The sequence below is a fragment of the Macrobrachium rosenbergii genome, chromosome 27 (assembly GCF_040412425.1).
Source record: "Macrobrachium rosenbergii isolate ZJJX-2024 chromosome 27, ASM4041242v1, whole genome shotgun sequence".
In the NCBI taxonomy this organism is placed as follows: Eukaryota; Metazoa; Arthropoda; class Malacostraca; order Decapoda; family Palaemonidae; genus Macrobrachium; species Macrobrachium rosenbergii.
Genome location: NC_089767.1, coordinates 15,167,225 through 15,189,748, shown reverse-complemented (window position 1 = coordinate 15,189,748; position 22,524 = coordinate 15,167,225). Strand labels below are relative to the sequence as shown.

Sequence of the window (22,524 nt, the reverse complement as noted above, 5' to 3'; positions counted from 1 at the left end):
GGCAGATTTTGTTGTAGTAACAGTACTAGTGGCCAATCGTTTCTCAAATAGTGATCTGAAGAAAGAGATCGCTAGGTTCGTGGTCATTTCATGAGCTTTGGATTCCCTCAAAAACAATGCTAACTTCCTAACTGCTGAGTCAGACTGTCTGAGGGTAGATTCTCTCTTATCAGATTCTATGAATAATGTATTCAGAGGGTCAATGTTAGCATCCTTTTGTGCTGCAAATTTCATGAAGTCCATAAAGCTAGGGCACTGAGAATACTTGAGAAAGCTGACACAGTCCGAGTTTGTACTACTTGTGTCAACTGTGGGTTGGGGATATGTTTGGGAGTGAGCTTCAACTCTAGAAGTAAAGGAAACCAACTGCTCTTTGGCCAGTTGGGTGCCACTAGTGCTACTTGACCTTTGAATGATCTCAGTTTGTGTAAAACTTTCATTAACAAATTTATTGAGAAAACAGATAGATCCTTTGCCACCTGTTCCAATCGATTGACATTGCATCTGTGGAATAAGCCAGAGGATCCAGATTGGGAGCCACGTAACACGGAAGTTTGTGGTTGCTCTCTGTGGCAAACAGGTCTACCTGGAGACCCGGTACCTGAAGGCAAATCCACCCGAACGACTCCTTGTCCAAGGACCACTCCGACTCCAGCGGGGTTGTCCTGGACAGTGAATCTGCAATGACATTCCGGACACCTGCCAGGTGGGTGGCTGACAGGTGCCAACAATGTTTCCTTGCTAGGGAGAAAATTGCGATCATCACTTGATTGATATGGCCCATCTTGGAGCCTCCTCTGTTCAGGCAATGTACTATTACTGAATTGTCCAGCACCAACCTGATGTGAACCTGTCTGGCTGGACGAAGTTTCTTTAATGTCAGGAACACTGCCATTGCCTCTAAGATGTTGATATGGAACTGGCGGAACACTGTCGACCACGTTCCTTGAACTTTCTTGTGTTGGGAATACCCTCCCCAACCGCTCAGGGAGGTGTCTGTATGGATCACAAGAGACGGAGGGGGAAACTGGAGAGGTACTGACCTCGACAAACTCTTGACTGTCGACCATGGTCAAAGCCTTTTCCTCAATATCTGCAGGATCAGAGACAGCTTGTCTCTGCTCCTCCTGTTGGCTCGTTTCCGCCATACTCTGTTTATATCTTTCAGTTTGGCTTTCAGCAGCAAGTCTGTTACTGAAGCAAACTGAAGAGAGCCGAGAATCCTTTCCTGGGTACGACGAGAGGCATGTTTGTTTTTGAGGAACTGTCTGGTAGCTTTGGCTATTTCTTTCCTTTTTGCTGGTGGCAGTGACAGTTTGTGTGTGCTTTGGTCCCAATGAATTCCTAGCCACTGAAATTGAGCTGCTGGAACTAGGCGTGATTTCTTTCTGTTTATTTGGAAACCGAGATACTCCAAGAAGTTGATTACTATATGAGTTGCTCTTTGACATTCTTTGACATTGGATGCCCAAATTATCCAATCGTCCAGATATGCGGCCAGCATGATCCCTTGGGTCCGAAGCTCTTGGACTACTGTCTCTGCCAGCTTGGTAAAAATTCAGGGCGCCATGTTGAGCCCGAATGGCATGACTGAATGAGTATGCTTGCTTTCCTAGTCTGAATCACAGGTAAGGGGAGAAGTTTCTCGCAATCGGGACGTGATAATATGCGTCTGTAAGATCTATAGAGGTGGTGATGGCCCCAAGAGGAAGTAGGGTCCGTACCTGCGAGATTGTAAGCATGCGAAATTTGTCGCATTGAATGAATGAACTGAGACGGGACAGATCCAGAATTACTCTTCGTTTGTCTGAGTCCTTCTTCGGAACACTGAACAGACAGCCTTGAAATTTCAAGTGTCTGACTTTCTTTATTGCATTCTTCTGCAGGAGTTCTGTTGCAAAGTCCTGTAAGTCTTGGGATGGGTGTTGAAGGAACCTGACTGGTGGAGGAGGCCCCTTGCTCCAGCTCCATCCCAGACCGTTCGAGATTATGCTGTGGGCCTACGGGCTGAAGGTCCAATGGTCCCTGAAGAGATACAATCTCCCTCCTACCTGGGGTGTCTCATTGACTGGGGGAGGTCCTGCTACCTCTGGTTCCACGGCCTCCTCTTCCTCGTGAGAGGGACCTGGATGCTGTCCTACCTCTGTAGGCGGCTCTAGCTCTGCTTCCTCTCGCATGTCTATTATAGCCTCGAAATGTCCCAGAGCTCTCAAACGAGGCGTTGAAAGCTGGGGACGTCACGAAAGTTGGCGCAGCGGAAGCATGCTGAGTCGGTTGCACCAGTACGAACTGCTGCTGAGGATGCGCCTTAGATGTAGAAGGCTGACCGACATGCGAAACTGGAACAGCTTGAAGCACTGTCGGGGCTTGAGGTCTCTTAAAGCCCTGGAACCTCCTGAACCTTTTCCTATCTTTAGGTTGAGGTCCGGAGGTCTCAGAAAATTTTCTCTTGAAGGGAAGGCCCCAACGAGAGTGAAGACTCTGATACGCTCTAGTAGCCTCTGCCATAACATTATTGACCTCATCCTCTGGAAAGAGGTTAGGTCCCCAGATAGAACTTCTCACTAGCCTATTAGGCTCGTGCCTGATGGTGGCCTCTGTAAAGATGTGCTTCCTGCAGTTCTGTCTGGCTATCACAAAGTCAAAAAGATCCGATTGGAAGGAAGCCAATAACGACTTTGTAACAACCTGAAACAAAGGCTCGTCATTGAAAGCTAAAGCCGTTACCTCTGAGATGGTGACTGAGTGCAGGGAGCGACTCAACCTGCACCTGGCCTCAAATTCTGCTTTGAGCAGAGCTTCCGGAATTTTGGGAAGTTGCTCACTGAACAGGATGGAGGCACACTCGGGTCGAGTTTCCCCACCGTAAAGGTTGCCGGAGCTCCCAACCAACACTCCGAATCTCCGGGGAAGAGAAGAGAAGTAGAATCCGTTTCCCGGAGTTGAGGCATAGGCTTGCCATCTAGCCCTGCTTGAAGGGTCAACTCTGTAATTTTAGTAGTGCAAGGGGTTGGAATGGCGTCACCAGCAGAGAACATAGTAAAACTTCCCTTGAAGGGGGTAAGTTTCGTGTTCTCGCACTCCCAACTTGCGAGAGCGCGCAACAAGGTGGATTGAGCTTGGTCCCTTGGGAAGATAACCGTCTTCTTAGGGACCTTATCAGACCTAACCCAGGCTGCTTCTGTTAACCTGGCGAAACCTGGATAGGGGGGTACTAAGTCGGCTGGAAAGAACTCCAGTTCTTCCAGACAACGAGTGCCTAAACCTTCGATGGTCAATGTGCTGTTATGCAGGGGGCATGTAAGACCAGACGTCATGGGTTTCCCTTATCAAAGGGGGGCAGTTAGGAGGCATCCGGGACAACATGGGACTGAAGTGCTGCTCCGGATTGGATGAACCCGGAGAGCAAGCTTCCCTGGGCCTGCACCTGCTGTGCCAATGACTGCATTGATTCTCCGAAAGGCTGAAGGCTTGTAACCAGATCTTTCAGCCTAGCTTCCACTTTTGAGTTGATCTTTTGCATCAAAAGATCGACAAAGGCCTCAGAATCAAAACCAGGCTGTGGAGACTTAGATTTCGAATCTCTGGACCTCGATCCCTTATGAGGGGGAGTAGCCTTACTTATGGGCGCCACCGGTTTGGGAGCCGGTGACGACCTAGAGGGAGCTGGCGGATTAGACCTTAGAGGTTTAGAGGGCTTTGGAAAGCCATTCTTTTTCTGAGATTTCACCTTGGGCATAACAGACCGAGATCTGTCCCCAAGGTTAGCTGGTTCCGAAAATCCCTGGAAGGAAGAGGAAGAAGAAGAAGGTGAATTAATAAAGGAATTATCCAAACTAACCCCGCCTGCCTCACTTACCACCCTACCTTCTACCTGATGGACATCTACATCTACAACCATAGGCTCCAGATGAATGTTAATAGCCGCCACCTCTTCCGCCACCTCTCCGCACAGGGTGTCGTCTTGGGAGGGTTGTGTTTCAAGTCTGATCTTTTCAATGATTGGGGCGGCTAACTCCCTCGGTAATGCGGCGGAGATCCGGGCACCAGGGTAGAGGAGATTACAGATCTCCTCCGAAAGCACGTAAGGTTTGCTGGACGCAACATTCCTCCCGAATCCGCCGACCCAGGACTTCAGGGACGACAGCGCTGCTGCACGGATTACTGGTTTAGACTGGAAGAGAAGGTAGGATTAGCTGAAACATCCTTCTCATTGTATGTTTCTATATGAGTGCGAGCGGCACACTTCGTGCCCGAACGATTGCTGGAGAACGGCCGAGCACCCAGGTTCCTGACAACGTACCATCTGTAAGCGGAATGATGGTATATGAGTATCATAAAAACAAGCGCCGCCGGAACAGGACCGGCGACGAGAGAAATCCTTAATTTAGCTTAAAAACAATACAAGGAAATAAGGCAATACCCCTCCAGGACTGATCCCAGCAGAAAATTGCTTAAACTGACGAATGTTCTAATGAAATTATAACTGATATAAACAGGAACACTATGGTATTCTGCCGTGAATAGCCACTGAAATTCACTGTGTTTATATTTATGGGGCATAGTCGCCGTGGCGGAGTAGGGGGGGGAGTATGGCCCCTTATCAACCGCGACTCATACCACCGGAGTGATAATTGAATAAAAACAACGAAAAACAGGGCTAGACCGGCGGAGATGAATTCTAACATATCCTATATGGTATCGTGCATTCACGGAACAATGTTCAACGCTCCAGCTGCCAACCAGAAAACCATTGGAAGAGAGCTAACGAAACACCGCCCGTAAGGGAAAGGTAGTAAGTGACGGAAACCTGGCGGAACAGCGACCGGTTGGGTGGGTAGCACCCTCCAGACGCCGAAAATATCACCTTATGGGGGTGCCAAACGAAAGTGAACGGCTACCCCATTTTTTGGGATAACACACAGGTGACGACACTAATTCTAACCAATAAGGTAAGAAGATGATAACTAGGCTACATACACGAGAGTATGGAGTAAAATGGCCGTAGCCTACTTTCCAAAAACCAAGATCCTTGGTCTAGTCAGGGAGGTCAGGGGGAATGCCACGGGTGTGGGGAGAGAAGGACCTAGGTCCTAGCTCAGCCACCTTCACAAGACTAGAAAAACTTGGACAGGAGGAAAATAAACAGTGAGGGTACCTCACGCTAAAGGAACTCGCATACAAGGTAAACCTAACCTCCCAAACCTAATGGACTGGTCGGGAGAGTTAGGTAGCCTAACGTCGTGTAAGAGCACTGTTACGTTTAGCCTAAGCAAGTTAGGCTAGTAAACTACCTTATCTAGAAATCACACTGCCAAATAGGGACAAACAAAACACCATAGAAAACATTCGTGAAATGGGGTAGCCTAGGATTAAACATATCTAAATACCTAAGTACATACATAATCAATACGACGAGAGGGAAGGCCAGGGAATACGCCTTAGCCGGACGCATTTGGGTACATGTACCCAAAATGGCTTCCTGACGCCTTGAATCGAATGCAAAACTTAATCTAGGAATATAAATGTCATCCTTCCTTGTACATAACAGCTAAAATCAAAAATAAATAATTTACACCAACGAGAAGGAACCAGTTCACTGGAGGAAGAGAGACCGATAAAAGGGACCCAAATTCTATTGTCAGAAAATGGGGCCCATTGCCTACATGATAGCAAAGAGGCAAAAACACGATCTTAACCTCAACCAGCGAAACGGTAAATTCTCCACATAAAATTCTCCACAAACGCTCCAAACTAGGAGGAGTATATATAAAAACTAGGAGAATAAAAACAAAAAGGTTGAGATTGGAGGACAAAAATGGAAAGAGGCAAACATACAGTACACGCGTTCATATGACGCAGCCCTGTATAATGGTAACGAAACTCTTCGTAAAACCTAAAATATGTTGCCTCTGAGACAAACAATCCAACCAAAATTAGTACTCAACTTAGATGGTGAGAAAATCTCGTTGGAAGAGATGATGAGCTGCTAAAAAAGGGAACACAATCACTAAGCAAAATTTCACGTGTTCTCGCAAGATGTGCTAAAACTGGAATGACGTAGTGGTCTCGTGATGACGCTTAGTGGGTGAGCTAGTGAGTATCCTTGGTTACGGGTTTGTAACGGCACACTCAAGTTGGGACATTGAGAATAGAGAGATCTGTAGGACGAAGGCCTGTGATAGTGGTTTAAGCTCACCCCTAGTGTATATCGACACCGTTTATAGGTGGTCGCTCCGGGGGTGGTAACCCCGGCATTCTAGATAGCTTTTTCTCTGGTATATGTAGCAATTCTTATACCAAGAAATGTGCTAAATGGAACCATTTTTCTGGGTGACACAGGTCTTCCCCCAGAAATAGATTTTTCCTTTGTCAAAATCCCTTTTTATGTACTGTACGCAATTGTAATTCAAGCATAATTGTGTTATAACTTAAGAACATAGTGATCTGGCACCATTTATTTAATGGCAATGTTTACATTCTTAAAATCTTCAGCTGACTGCATTTTACCAATTTCATCACAGCCATTAGTTGCTAAATAAAACGCAATTTGGAGATTTGCTTTTTATGTAAATTTATCAAAGCTGGGTTTAAAAATGCAACTTATTCTATTTATAAATGCAGTAAATGAAATGACGTAAACGTGCGCTAATTACGGTAACCGAAATCAGCAAATGGCTGCTTCTTGATTTGATTGTTTATGTCAGTACTTGCTGTTATTTGTGCCAGTGTCTTACATGCAGTATTAAGTGGCTGTTAACTATAAGAAACAGTAATGAATTCTTAGACAAGTCACAAGGTTGGTAAACCTGATTTAATGTATGAAGATTTGCATTTAACCTAATGAACTTTTGCTTCAAGCCTATTTATTATTTAAAAGCTAACTCAGATATAATATGCATTATCAAAGATATCTACTGACAGTGAGACATGCATAGAAAGCCTAGCCTAGTGTAATCTACCAAAATTATAACCTGCACTATACACAATGTATATGATGAAATCATGTTTTTGGACAAAATTTTAATGATCACGATACAAAAGATCAGATGATATGCTTTATATTTTTGCATTTCACAGTGTTTTCACTGGAAATAAGCTTAGCTTGTGTATTTAAGCAGCAAACTTCATCAGTTCCGAAATCCAAAAAAATCCAAAATCTGAAATGTGTGGCACAACCCTTGTAGCCACTAGAACTAATTCAGCCGATTCAAAAAAGTGCTGGATCATAGGAGTTCCCAGACCAAGAAGTGCCGGATTTATGAGGTCGGATTGTATATTGAATGCAACTGGGGGAAAATTTGCCAATTTGCCATTATTAAGATCAAATTTGACAGAAAATACAGCACACTTACTGCACCTAATAAAGTGCAAAAATTTTACATCATATCAAAATCAAAATACTGTATATGATAAAATCAAAAAGACATAACATACCTACACTGGTCACATACTTGATGGTCAAAAGTATGGAAGAGAAATGAGTTGTTGAAAACTTGATTACATTCCAAACAATGAGGTCTGTCCTCTTCAATTAATGGCGCTGGTTCATTTACCATTTTCATCTGAAACATCAAAATCCAAACCTTTGTAAGTATACTACATTGTATATCTTCCTTTTTGTATTGAACCAATCTGGTATAAAAATCAGTGTTTAGTTGCACTGTAGTCAACAAGATACAGCATATAAAATATAACCTTTATGTAATATCTGAAAGCACCTCACCTTTTTAACAAAAAGGTAAAGTTACCTTTTTTCTTTCTTAAACACATGCATTAATTTTCAGAGATATTCAAGAAAACCTTCTATGAATTCTGATATATACAAATTAGGCACATTTAACAAATCTATCTTTTTACTGACAAGGTTTGTATTTAGTGTGAGATTTTTCTTTTATTGATTTGTTTACAATTAGTATTCATGCTAGGATACTGATTTTAGTGTCACTTTAAAACTGAATAGTTTAATTATGACTTGAAGTCAAGTGAAAACAAATACTGTATCTTTATTTTGCTTAGAATAAATATTGGTAAAAAATAAAGTACAAGATGTACATATATTATTCTAAACTATACAAAACTATGATAAACTGGCCTTTAATATATAGTTCATAACTATGCAAAACTTTAATTGCCAGAAAAAGTTGCAAATTTTCTTTATTCTATAATGAGAGCTCCTTTAGCAATACTTCTTTTGATAAGTTTACGTAAGGTTAGTTTTCATGCTAATATGTAATTTTGGTGCTATTTTCAGGTTAGGTAACTGTGAATTTTCATATTCCAAAATAAAAGCAAAACAAAAATAAAGATCAAAATGGTCCCCTGGAATTAGCTAAACAAACATTTCTACATATATTTCATTGTATTTGCCAAAAATAAGATAACAGAGAATTTCATATTTTTTACATTATGCTAAGCTATCATAACAGGTTTGTTGCAGCTTAGTTTAGCCAGTGAGTATTAAAAAATATCATTTTGATGTTGTGCACTCTCGCAGGAACACTTTCAGATTCCAGCATCTACAGCAAAATTGTGACAAAGACTACAAGGGCACCTCAAAACACCGAAGAAACTAGTGCCCCAAGGGTTCTTCATGTGAAGATTGGTGTATTTTGAGTTAAACAGAGCATGGTTTACCTGAAGTCAGCTGGACATTCCAGTTTCATCCACACAGAAAGTACTGACAGACTTAGCTTGACCTAGCTGTTTTTGCTTGCAACACTAGGCAGGCTGCTGCTGCATTGTCATTTTCTAGTATCAGGTAATACTACTAAGTTTACGAAGATTTTCATCTGGGCTACAACTAAAATGTGGAATATCTAGGGCAGTTGTGGAATATTCTGATCTCTCTCTCTCTCTCTCTCTCTCTGTGTGTGTGTGTGTGTGTGTGTGTGTGTGTGTGTGTGTGTGTGTGTGTGTGTGTGTGTGTGTGTGTGTGTGTGTTGTGGTGTGTGGTGTGTGTTTTCAAAAGGGTTTCAGCTGAAGATTTAAGGAAGAAAGAAAGACCTCGCTTCGTGGCAGACAAGAAAAGCCTCAAGTTGGAAGATAATGAAATGTCATCTTGATTCCCAAGAAATCAAAGGGAAACACACTGTAGTAGCCAATACCCTGAGCAAGTGAGAGCAGGTTCTCCCTGTCAAATGGTCCATTAATTCAGAATTATGCAAAACTTTCTGAAAGCTGGGGCAAACCTCCAGTCAACCTCTGTCCACCCCTACTTTAAATAAGCTCTCAAAATATTCTACCCTACAAGACCAGGCTACATGGATAAGTGACACACTCATGGTCCCTGAGACAATTTGGAAGTACAGGCAACGGTTCCGTTCCAGCTTTTCAAATATATTCATCGAAATTATTTCCTGCGATTAGTTTTTACGGCGTCGGCGCTTGTCTGGCCCCAAAACGGCAGAATAATCATCGAAAATCAGCAGCATTAAAAGTAAGGTTTTCTTATGATTTTTGACGATTTTCGACGATACGACGATTTTGGGTTCGACGACACGGCGCAAAACGGAACCCCCGTCGTAAACCGGGGACCACCTGTACAGGCAATCTGATAAGCATCGAAAATCAGCAATTTTTGGCACTGATGATTGGGTATTGGCGCTGATAACCGAAAATCGGCGCTTTTCAGCATTGATAAGTCCAGAAATCGCCAATTTCAGGTCATCATCACACCCTCACACTTATAAAGCCACTGTTGGGCAAGCTCATGAAATTAAATCACACTACTGAAAATATTTTTGTATTTAGTGTTTTAGTGTAAAAATCCAAAATATAAAAGGTTAAATGGTTTCTGAAATATGCAAAGAATAAATAATTGACATTAATGCAATTCATGAGAGGGTTCACTCATGACATTAAGCATATAATGTACTTTCACAGACCCAATTTTATACATCCTTACTATATCAAATAGCATTCACACAAATGCTAATGGCTTTGGAAGTTTGATATAACATCCTTTAAATTTGTAACACATTGTTATAATATGAAAGAAAAGCAAAAATTACATACAAGAAAGTTGCCAGATAGCACTTTTATAGGTTCTACCCAAAAGATTTTGGAGTGTTGCAGAACTTTTTGGAATATACTGTACAAATGGCAGCTAAGTCTTCCTGGAAATTTTAGCAATTTTATGAATGTTAATCACTTATTTACCTTTACAATGTTATGTACGTCTTTAGTTTGTTACAAAGTTATGTATGTCTTTGGTTTGGTTTGTTCACCAACAGGTATATCAGTACACAGGCAGTCCCCGGTTATCGGCGGGGGTTCTGATCCAATAGCATGATGATAAATGAAAATTGCTGATAACCAAAAATTTGTGATTTTTGGCACTTTCAGAACTTATCGGTAGGCGCCGAAAATTGCAGACTTTTGGTTATCAGTGCCTTTGTTGGGTATGTATCAGCGCTGATAAGCAAAAATCGGCGCATATCAGTGCTGAAAATGGCAGATTTTTGTCGCTAGACATGCATTGAAAAACCGGATTGCTGATAACCAGGGACTGCCTGTATTAGCGTTTTATTTGCAAGATTAAACAAAACTTTTATATGGGGACATTTATGAAAATCTTCCCAAAGGTTGGCCATGTGAATGGTAACAAAAGATAATATTCATAAAAAGAATGTCCTATATTTCAGCGAGAAAAGGATTTTTAAGTGCTGCATTGGTCAGCCTTGATGAAAGTTTGTAGTCTCTGAACACTAATTATATGAGTACTGTATAATGCTTTTTTGAGTTTCCATGCACTACCACCTAACTTTTCTTACTTTCCATAATAGCTGTTTCTCCACGTATGTTCATATTTTCACGATTTCTTTATCACTGTCAATCCTCTACGGTACATAACTCTACCTCTTTTTACTATGGTTATTCTGTAATTTCATCAATTAGCATCCTACTGTTTGGAAAGGCTGCTTAGCAGGTTAGCAGCCCCTTGTGGTTTGTCCGAGTTTGGGACTATTAGGCCGTATTATTTTCGGCCATGAACCTGTTAGGCCATCACAACTTTAGGCCACATGAAGTTTAGGCTGTAAGACATAGCAGAAGCTCCTTGGGATGCCATGTTTAGTACTAGCCCCTTGGGGATCAAAATATTATACAGTATACAGACGTCTATTTCGGCCATTTGCCAATTTATACAGCATACTGTACATCCATTTCAGCCGTTTGCCAGTTTGGATGTTATGGCCTACTAATTGACTTACAGCCAAAACAATCAGGACCGGTTTGTTCCAAATGCATCTGTGCTCACATTCATAAAAAATGATTTCCTTGTTTACCATACACAAATCCAAAATCCTCTTTTCATTTCTCTCTGGTAACTTTTACTCTCCATACATCTAACTCTGTCCAACTTGTGTCATCTAGCTTTGTCACTATGCATTTTAAACTGTTTTAACTATTGATTACGTCTCTGAGTATGTGCTATACTGTACTACAGATTTATTGCCCACAATCTTCCCTGTTTTATTTGCATTCACCCACAAACTTTCTCTTGCAAATTCTCTTGTCTGCCTTGTATTCTGTGAAGTTCTCCCTACAACTTTGTCATCATGACCAAATCATCTTTACTTCAGTATGACAACAAGCATAACCCTGAAAATTATCTAATTAATAGCAAACTAATTTAGAAGGTCTAAATATGTAAAATTCATAATTTAATGTTAATCTTATTGGGAGGGTAAAAGCAAAAATGACAAAAACAATCAAAACCTAAATTAAACTCAAATAAGGCAAATAAGTTTTTCATAATTCTTTTTTTAATTTGACATGAATAATACTTACTGCAGCAATCATGTCATCATCTGGAATTTCCTCTTCTTCAATGAAAAACCCACCACCAGTATCAATCAGCTTTGTTTCATTGATTCGAATGACCTTTTTCCCTTCATCATTGTTTTCTCTGAAATGGAAACATTTTATAATCTTGTAACATGTGATGATTTATATTTGAACACCCTCCAATTCTTCCTTACACTAGGTTTATATAAGTTCCACCAATCTCCATTTCATGAAAATACAAATATGACATTTTTATGATAAAATAGTTTTATATATACTTACCCAGTAATTACATAACTATTAGTTTCACTCACAAGGCAGCTTAAAATTTTGAAATTCACAGGTTGCGCTAGTTTGTTTTGGGGTATGTGACATGCCTCATGCACTTTCAGGGGAAAGAGAGGAACAGCTTAGCAAAGAGCTCAATTTGTTTATGCCCTTATGTCCATGCGAGGGGGGGGGGAGGGCGGTGATCATGTAATTACTGGGTAAGTATATAAAAACTTTTATCATAAAAAGTTATTTTTATAAAAGTAACTTACCCAGTATTTACACAGCTGATTCCCACATTGATGGGAGGTGGGAAGGCTTGGATATATCTACCCCAAAACATTATTAATGGTAATGAATTTGAGAATAGAAAAACTGCTAACACTGAATCATGTCTGTTGTTTCTTTACCTGATAAGAGAGCTGCTGCAGGTAGATACTGCCTCTGGTTGGCACTCATCTTACTGTACAACATGCGAGGCGGTATAGCCTGGAGCGCCTACTACTACTACTACAGTGGGTGCTTTGCAGTGATGGACCAATTCCAATGGTTAGCAAAGAATACAAGTTACCCCTGCCCAGGGCACAGTACCATACAAAATAACCAGAACAAAAATAATCACCAAAAACCACTTAATCAATGATAAAAACACCAATACCCAACCGTTAAACAGAAAAGACTGGAGGTTACTCCAAATACAGTATACCCCCCGTATTCACAGATGACTACCACAACAGCCCCGGAATAGCTAAAATCCACGAATACTTAAAACCCCTCTAAATGCACTTAGAACTGCCTATTTTGATAGTTCAAACACAATAAAAAGCCTCTAAAAATGCTCATACCTGAGTATTTTAATAGTTTTATAAAAAGTGCATTTAATCATGAAAATATGACATTTTTATAATAAAATAAAGTTTTATATATACTCACCCAGTAATTACTTAGCTAAGAGTTTCTACTCGAACAGCAGTTAGAATTCTGAATTCGCAGCAGCGATTCTTTTGTTTGTATAGGTGACTATGCCCCGCCCACTTTCGGGGTACGAAAGAGGAACAACACTGCCAACACGACAACTTGTTTATGCAAAAAAGACTCCATGTGCGGGGTGGCGGGTGGGCTCCATCCGTAATTACTGGGAAGTATATATAAAATTTCATTTTATTATAAAAACGTCATTTTTATATATGTAACTTACCCCGTAATTACTTAGCTGATTCCACATTGAAAGGAGGAGGGGAATCATGGACAAAATCTTACTTTAAAATCAATAAGATAATTAGTTGTTCCTTACCTGATGAGAGAGCTGCTACAGGTAGATACTGCCTCTGGTGGCTCATCTCACCTGTAGCAGCGTGGCAGCATGGCCAGAAGTGCCTCTACTTAAGTGGGACACTTCACAGCGAAGGAGTACTCTGATGGCTGACGAAGTATAAGGTTAAGCTTTGCGACGAAGGTGTACACCGAAGGCCGCCAAAGCATAAATAGCTGCCCCTGCCCTGGGCACAGTACCACAACAATAACAAAAAACAGAACAACAAAGTTACCTATATCATAATTAAACAATGATTAAAAATAAAAACAAGACCAGTATCCAACACATAATTAATTAGTGGGCACTCCAGGTACATCGTACCCTCCTAGGCTCCCTAAGAACTCAACACCATTTTCAAGGTGAAGAGGAAAGGAAAGGAAGGGAGACTTCCTACACTTCCTCACCCATCACTACGCCAGCTACGGACACAGGTCCTAGGGTACTGCAGTTATCATAAATTGTCTCGAAGTCCCGCAAATAGTGCATTGCGAACACCGACTTGCACTTCCAATATGTTGCCTCCAGGATGGCTGAGAGCGAAAGATTGTGTTTGAACGCTACTGAAGTAGCAACTGCTCTAACCTCGTGCACTTTAACTTTCAAAAGTGTTAAGTCCGTTTCCGCTAATTGAGAGTGTGCCTCGACTATGAGATCCCTCAAGAAAAACGAAATGGCATTTTTCGAAAGGGGTCTAGAAGGGTTTTTTACCGAACACCAGAGATTACTACACTGGCCTCTAATCGTCTCCGTTCAAGCGTAAATAATAACGGAGGGCACGAACAGGACACAGCTCTCTCTCTTCTTCTTCCGTGCCTAGGATATCCGATAAACTCGGAACTGAAAAAGAACAGGGCCAGGGATGTGACGGGTTCTCATTTTTAGCTGGAAAACTAAGCAAAAGGGAGCAGACGGCATTACCTTGCGAAAAACCGATCCTTCTGCTTATAGCTTGTAGTTCACTTACTCTCTTAGCCGTTGCTCAGGCCACCAGAAAGAGAATTTTCTGAGTCAAATCCCTTAGAGAAGAAGAGCGCATTGGTTCAATTCAAGGATCGGAAAGTCACTTAAGGACCACGTCAAGATTCCAAGAGAAGGAAGCCTCTTTCTTGGAATCGGAGATATTAAAAGACTTAATCAGATCGGACAAGTCTAGGTTGTTCGAGATGTCTAGGCCTCTATGACGAAAAACGGAGCTTAGCATAGCTCTGTAACCCTTTATAGTAGCAACTGACAACCCTTTCAAGGATTTCAAATAGAAAAGGAAGTCTGCTATTTGATTGATAGAAGTTTTTGAGGAAGAGACTTTATTTCTTTTGCACCAACTCCTAAAACGTGCCCACTTAGTTTGGTAGATGTTATTGGAGGAATTGCGTCTACATTTGGCGATAGCCTCTGCTGCTGCTCTAGAAAAGCCTTTCGTTTTAATGAGTCTGTAGACAGTCGAAATCTTGTTAGGGCCAGAGAGGATAGTCCTTGATGAAACCTCCTGACATGGGGCTGTCTGAGCAGACGTGGAATTTCGGGAAGGGGCCTTGGAAAACCTACGAGTAGATTGATCAGGTCCGGGAACCACTCCTTCTGTGGCCAGAAGGGTGCCACGAGAGTCATCTTTACATTTTGGTGAGAGCAAAACTTCCCTATCATTATGAACAGGGGAAAGGCGTAAAGGTCTAGGTTGGACCAGTCCAGGATCATTGCATCCACTGCCCAAGTTAGAGGATCCGGGAACGGGGAACAAAACAGAGGAAGACGGTAACTCCTGGAAGTTGCAAATAGGTCTATGCTTGGTTGACCCCAAAGTTTCCAAAGGCTGGCACAGACTCGAAGATCTAACGTCCACTCCGTGGGTAGAATTTGCTTGTGATGGCTCAGCTTGTCCACCAGGACATTGCACTTGCACTGTATGAATCAGGTGAGGCCTAATCGTGTCTGGTTCCGATCTGCCCAACATAGATTTCTCACTACTTCGCACAAAGAAAAGGAGTGTTTTCCTCCCTGATGTTTGATGTACGCCAGGGCCGTGGTATTGTCCGCATGTACTGCTACAATCTTGCTGTGTACTTGCATTGCAAAGTGTTGCAGACCTAGATGTATAGCCTTCAACTTTCTCACGTTGATATGCAGTCCTTTTTCTTCCAACGACCACTTCCCCGAGACTTCCAGGTTCCCAAGGAGCGCTCCCCAGCCTACATCCGACGCATCAGAAAAGAAGTCTAGGTCGGGGCTCATCGGAGTGAGTGACTTCTCTTCTGAAAGTCCGTCTGCGGACCTCCACCAACACAGATCTTCCTTTATCTCCGGGGTTATCGGAAAGATGTGGCGGTCCTGATGAACTTTTCAATCCCAGCGCGCCCTTAAATAGAATTGGAGAGGTCTCATGTGAAGTCTTCCTAGTCTCACGAATTTTTCTAGAGAAGCCAACATTCCCAAAAGACTCATCCACTGGGTGGCGGAGCACGAGCGAAGCTAGAGGAAGAGGTCTACTTTCCTCAGACAGTCTACTACTCTCCTGGGTAATGGAAAAGCCAGAAACTCAGAGAGCCTATCAGAACTCCCAAATAAAGAGTCCTCTGAGTGGGAGTCATTTGTGACTTCTCGAAGTTGATTGTTAGTCCTAAATCCTGGGTCAAGAGAAGAGTTTTCTTTAAGTCCTTCATGTATTGTATCTTCGTGGGCGAACGAATTAGCCAGTCGTCTAGGTACAACGAGATACTCACTCCTGCTAAGCATAGCCAACCCGCCAAAGGAGCCAATGCTCGAGTGAAAACTTGCGGGGCCGTACAGAGACTGAAACAAAGTGCTTGAAATTGAAAAAGCTGGTCCTCGAAAACGAAACGTAGGTATTTCTTTGAATCTGGATGAATCAGGATATGGAGACAAGCGTCCTGCATGTCCAGGGAAACCATCCAATCCCCCTGATGGATGGATGCCACAACCGAGTGGATGGTTTCCATGTTGAACTTCGTTTTCTCTACGAAGACGTTCAAGGCACTTAGGTCAAGCACCAGTCTCCAACCTCCTGAAGCTTTAGGAACTACAAAAAGGCGATTGTAAAATCCTTTCATGTTTGCTTTTCTCACTATTTCTATATCTTTTTTGTTCAGAAGAGATGACACTTTGTGGTAGGTTAAATTTGGGTTTGTGTGAATGGATTGTTCCGTTTTTGTTGTTGTGATGTTTTTCATTATGTTTATTTTGTGTTTTTGTTATGAATGTCTGATGTAAGTTTTCATGTTTTTTTTTACTTGCAGTTTGCTTGAGAGTGGTAGGGTACAGTAGACTCCCCTTCACCTAAGTGCCCATAGTGCTTGGATTGAGAGAACCTGGTTGAGAGACAGTGAAGGAAACAAGGCCTTTATTTCCTTCCTGAATGCTTGCCATGCTTTGCAGCAAGTATTATTTACAAATTAGTTGTATGAACCAGAGGCTGACTTATTCAAGTTTGCAGTAGAAAGTGATAATGCAGGACACTATAAACTGATTGTTGTAGATTTGTTCCAATGGAAGTGGAAAAACATTGAGAGAGGAATCACATTGTGAATCAGGTTACAGTGAAGTTGTGTACGGAATACTACTTAAAGAAGATTATGTTTGGTTCTCAAATGATCTTTGTTGGACAATACCAAGTAGATTTTGAAGATTGATCTTTCAAGCATTGGATGTGTTTCCATTTTGAGGATTAAGAAATAAAATTAGATTAGGTTCTTAAAATTATTGGGCAAAACAAACTAAAATAAGCTAGGTTAAGGAACTAAGGATGGGTTTTGGTGATCTATAGTATTAAGTTAGGCTAAGTTTAAGTATAGGAAGATTGTTTTGGTAAATATTAAGAGTAAGTAGGAAGTAAGTGTAATGTTAAGGAAATAAATTAGGTTAAGGAAAATCAGAGTTTAATTTAATAACCTTCAAAACTGTTCCCATCATACTGCCCCAATTGTGTAATATAAAAAGCCCCAACAACTTCCTTCAACAAAGCCGAATACTTCTCTGAGCTGATGGGGTAAGCTGTCAACATGACAGGCGTGTTGGTCAATGGCAGATTCTCCTTGAAGGGGATAGAGTATCCCTCCTTTAAAACTTTTACTACCCACTGATCTGTTCCTCTTCTGCTCCATCTCTCCTAAAAGAGATGAAGTTTGGCCCCTACTGGAGCATGAAGGACTAAATCCTCACTTGCGAGAGGATGATCTTGTTGAAGATTTTTTGATTCCTCGGGGAGCAAATCCAACCGAATCTTGGGACCTGGGGTGCGCTCTCTGAACCCCTCCACGAAATGGTTTAGGATGTTCGAGTGGAGATGATGGTTTAGCCGAGAATGCAGGTCGATCCTTCTGGCGCTTCGTCGACTGAGTCAACAAATCCTGCGCTGACTTTTGGTGCAGGCTCGCTGCAATTTCATTTATGGTGGACTGAGGAAACAAATGCTGTTTGTCCAGAGGGGAAAACAGAAGAGCCGATTTCTGTGAGGCCATCACACCCTTCAATGTGAATGAGACCCAGAGTTCACGCTTCTTTAAGATGCCCATGGCATACAGTGCAGCTAATTCATGTGAGCCAACTCTAACGGCTTTATCTGCGCAAGACAGAAAACTATCTAGGTATGCGAGTTCATTGCACAAAAGGGCTGGTTCTTGAAGTTTCTTGGCAAGCACTCCTACACACCAGTTGAGAAAACTCAACACTTCAAAGGCATTAAAAATACTTCTCAAAAGGTGATCCATCTCCTGTGCCATGAAGAAGACTTTTGCCGATGCGAGAGCCGATCTCTGTGCCGAGTCAATGAGCGCAGAGAAGTCCCCCTGGGAAGAGGCAGCCACTCCCAGGGAAGGAGCTTCTCCCGTTGCGTACGACAAATACCTCATACGAGAGGAGCGAGAAAGAGGAACGCTAAAACAAGCTCTCCCTTGAACACTCTTCTCGGAAAGCCAGTCCTCCACAAGTCGAAGAGCTTTCTTCGAAGATTTGGAGAGAACCATCTTCAGTAGTCGAGACGAATCCACAGACTGAGAGCTCATCAAATAAGACGAACCTGGAGAGGACGGAGAGCTTGGATAAAAAATTCCGGGAAATGCTGAAGAAGGCACTTGAGGAGAGATGCATACCGCGTCGAAGATGTATCCTGCTCCTCTTCTTCGTCCACTGAAAAGATCGGAGAAGTCATCGCAGCTAAATCAGGGGCAGCCTGAGCTGTAGGCTTCTGCAAAAGGTTAAGGATGTTATCCAACTTGCGTTGCAACAGTTCAAGAGAAGGGTCCAACGCAGGAGAAGGCTGATCAGAAGTTGCAGGGCGCTTGGAGACTCGAGGGGTTTCGAGCGCTATAGGAAGATAGGCAGCTTCGGGGCGCTCCGATGAAAGGGAACGTCCGACCACTTCAGGGCGCCTGAAAGCGTCAGGGACTTGGCCGAGTCAGGGTGCTTTGCCGCATCGGGTCGCTTGGCCGCATCAGGGCGCCTGGCTGCAACAGGGTGCTTGTATGCTTCCTGGTGCTCAACAGGATGTTCCGTCGATGCTAAACGAGCCGAGGGAACAGGGCGCTTACTAGAAGACTGATGCTGTTCGCCCACGAGGAGAATTGGGCTAGAACCTCGTTCCTGGCACAGAGGAGAGGAGAAACGTTCTGGAGTGTCCCACTTGCTGCACGATGGCTGAGGACTAAAAGAGGGCTCCCTCAATCTCTTGCAAGGGAGATGTGAGGACTGATCCTTACCCAAGAATCGTCTCTTCAGTGGGCAAGATTCGTCAGAAAAACTACGAAGACAGCTCCTGCGAGGCGACGACTCCTCAGAACTAGAAGAAAGCCAATGAACTTCCGAGACACCTTTCCAGCGGCTGTCTCTAGTCGCAACCTGGGATGCAACAGGTTGGGCTGAGGGGACGACTGCCCATTGGCAGACCCCACTGACCTCCCTTGGGCTACTGGTATGCCTCCTCCCAGGTAGCAGGGAGTATGGCAGAGACCTGTGCCTAGGAGAATCAGTGGGATGAACAGCCACCTCCTCCACTGACTTCACCATTTGCACTATTTTCAAATTTGTCCATCAGGACACACATTGATGCCCCTAAGTGGGCCACCGTACTTACAACAAGATTTAAGAGTTGCTCAAATTTATTTTCAAGGCTGGCGAAGCGATCGGGTTCGGAAGTGATGGAGCCAGGAGAAGGAGTAGGTGGTTTAGGATAAATAATTGATGCAGGTGGGGAAGGGTTTACAGTTGGAGAACTAATAGATATGTCAGCCTTATCTGATCTGGGAGTTAAAGCCTGACTAGCTACTTTTCCGCTAACTTTAGTGGCTGCTTTCCTCTTCCTATCTCTTTCTAGCTTTGCTAAATGAGAATTTAAGGTCTTCCATTTCTGTTCCCCCCAATCTCTGCATTCGTCACAAGTCAAATCTGTTGAACAAACCTGACCTCTGCAACCGGAACACCGGGTGTGAGAGTCGTAGGTCACCTTTGTCATCCGTGTATTGCAGCCCTTACTACAATACTGGAAACTAGAACTACCAGTGTTGGACATTTCCTAACTAGTCAAAAAAAGTCAAATCCGTGAAAAGTCAAACGAAAAAATGCCGAAATGGCTACAAATACTTCACCAAAGAAGAAAATGCAAAGCCAATACGAATTCCAAAACTCTGAACTGCTGTAACAATGCCAGGTGTTGATGCTACAAGCGGAAGAAACAAATTGTCGTGTTGGGGGTGTTGCTCCTCTTTCGTACCCTGAAAGTGAGCGGGTCATAGTCACCTATACAAACAAAAGAATGGCGACTGTGAATTCAGAATTCTAACCACCGTTCAAGTAGAAACTCTTAGCTAAGTAATTATTGGGTAAGTTACATATATAAAAACAGTAATTAGTGAATATTTCTCAGTGAAATATGAGGTAGGTCTCTGAGAAAGAATGCCAGGGCATTCTTGGACAGAGGCTGTGAGGAGTTTTTCACAGAACACCAAAGACTGCTTGAAGTCCCACGAATAGACTTCGTTCTGCGGAGGTAACATTTAAGGGCCTTCACAGGACAGAGAGTTCTCTCCTCTTCAGCTGGACCCACAACTTCAGACAAGTTTTTAATAGTGAAAGAACAAGGCCATGGTTTGATGGTGTTTCAATATTAGCCAAGAATCCCAAACTGCATTTCCTTGGGAAAAGCCAATTCTTCTAACTAAAGCATGAATCTCACTGGCCCTTTTTGCTGTTGCCAAAGCGACCAGGAAAAAGTTCTTCCTAGTAAGGTCTCTTAAGGAGATAGATTGCATGGGTTCAAAACGAAGACTGGATAGCCATCTAAGGACGATGTCTAGGTTCCAGGAGACTAAGGAAGTTTCCTTTTACTTGAGTGATTCGAAGGACTTTATTAGATCCAACAAATCTTGGTTGAAGGATAACTCGCATTCCTCTGTGGCAGAAGACAGAGCTTAGCACTGCTTTGTACCCTTTTATGGTGGAAGTGGAGAGGCCTCTAGAAGTTCATAGGTACAGCAGAATATCTGCTATTTCTGCTATAGAGGTTTTAGTAGAGGAAACATTGTGTCTTCTACACCATGGCCTGAAGACAGTCCACTTCCCCTGGTAGACCTTTTCTGAAGACTGCCTTCTGCAATTGGCAATAGAGTCTGAAGCTGCTTTTGAAAAGCCCTTCTTTCTGAGCAATCGCTTAACAGTTTGTATTCTGTCAGGGCTAGAGTAGACAGGTTTTGATGAAACTGCCTGAAGTGCAGTTGTCTGAGTAGCTGCTGCTTTTGGGGCAGCAGTCTTGGAAAGTCTGTTAGCAGTTCGAGCAGATCCGGAAACCACTCTTTCGCTGGCCAAAAATGAGCCATCGATATCGTGGATACATTTTGGTGGGACCTGCATCACCATACTGAATGGAGGAAAGTTCTTTGTTCAATCAGTCCTGCAACATTGCACTGGCTGCCCATGCTAGAGGATCCGGGACTGGTGAACAGAACAGGGGAAGCTGATGGCTCCTGGAGGATGCAAAAAGGTCTAACATTGGTTTCCCCCACAATTTCCATAGGTCCAGGCATACTAGTGGGTCTAACGTCCACTCCGTGTGAAGGACTTGTTTCTGGCGGCTTAACTCATCTGCTAGAACACTGAGTTTCCCTTGGATGAAGCAGGTCACCACTCGAGTGTCGTTCTGGTCCAACCAGAGGAGGAGGTCCATCACTGTCTCGCACAGAGAGAAAGAGTGGGTCCCCACTGTTTCCTGATGTAGGACAGGGCAGTCGTGCTGTCTGAATGTACTGCCACTGTCTTGTTGTACACTTCTGAGGCAAAGAATTGAAGGCCCAGATGTATCGCCTTTAGTTCTTTTATGTTTATGTGCCTTGGGACCAAGTTCCTGAGATTTCTTTGCTCCCTAGAAGAGCTCCCCATCCTCGATCTGATGCATCTGAGAACTCTAGGTTGGGGTTCAGAGGATAAGGGACTTCCCTTCTGTCAATGATCTCTTGCAACTCCACTAGCATAGGTCCTCCCTTATTTCCGTCGTTACTGGAAATACAGTGTCCAGGAACTTTTCCTGTTCCAGCTGGCTCTTAGATAATACTGAAGAGGTCTCATATGGCTACCCAGAAGGGTCATCCATCTGTTGGCAGAGAAAAAGTCCAGCTCCAAGATCTCGCCTACTGTCTCCAGGCATGCTTCTACTCTTTTCGGGACTGGGAAAGCCAGAAAATCCTGAGAGTTTATCTTCATTCCTAAATGATGAATCTCCTGAGAAGGAGTCAGTTGAGATTTCTCCACAGTTCTTCACTGGAGGGATGGGTAGAGCTCTCGGCTAGCACGCGGTTGGCCCAGCGTTCAACTCTCTGACCGGCCAATGAAGAATTAGAGGAATTTATTTCTGGTGATAGAAATTCGTTTCTCGCTATAATGTTGTTCGGATTCCACAATAAGCTATAGGTCCCATTGATAGGTAACCAGTTGGTTCTTGGCCACGTAAAATAAATCTAATTCTTCGGGCCAGCCATAGGAGAGCTGTTAATCAGCTCAGTGGTCTGGTTAAACTAAGATATACTTAACTTTTTTTTCCACACTGATGAGAAGGCCCAAATCCTGAGCCAGGAAAAGGGTTCTTCGAAGGTCCTCCGTACATTGTTCTCCTGCGTGGGATCGTAGTAACCAGTCATTGAGATAAAGGGATA

At 42.9% G+C, this 22,524-nt stretch overlaps 1 protein-coding gene across 2 annotated transcripts in view; it reads right to left on the bottom strand.

Annotated features, from left to right (window-relative positions):
- Xpac (DNA repair protein complementing XP-A cells homolog Xpac) overlaps positions 1-22,524 on the bottom strand; it is a 77,101-nt gene that overhangs the window by 35,122 nt on the left and 19,455 nt on the right. For both annotated transcript variants that reach the window (XM_067128972.1, XM_067128971.1), the window contains exons 3-4: positions 11,794-11,911; positions 7,438-7,565 (exon numbers count right to left, since the gene is read on the bottom strand). In XM_067128972.1, coding sequence (XP_066985073.1) covers positions 7,438-7,565; positions 11,794-11,911 — 246 coding nt within the window. The remainder of the gene's footprint in view (positions 1-7,437; positions 7,566-11,793; positions 11,912-22,524) is intronic.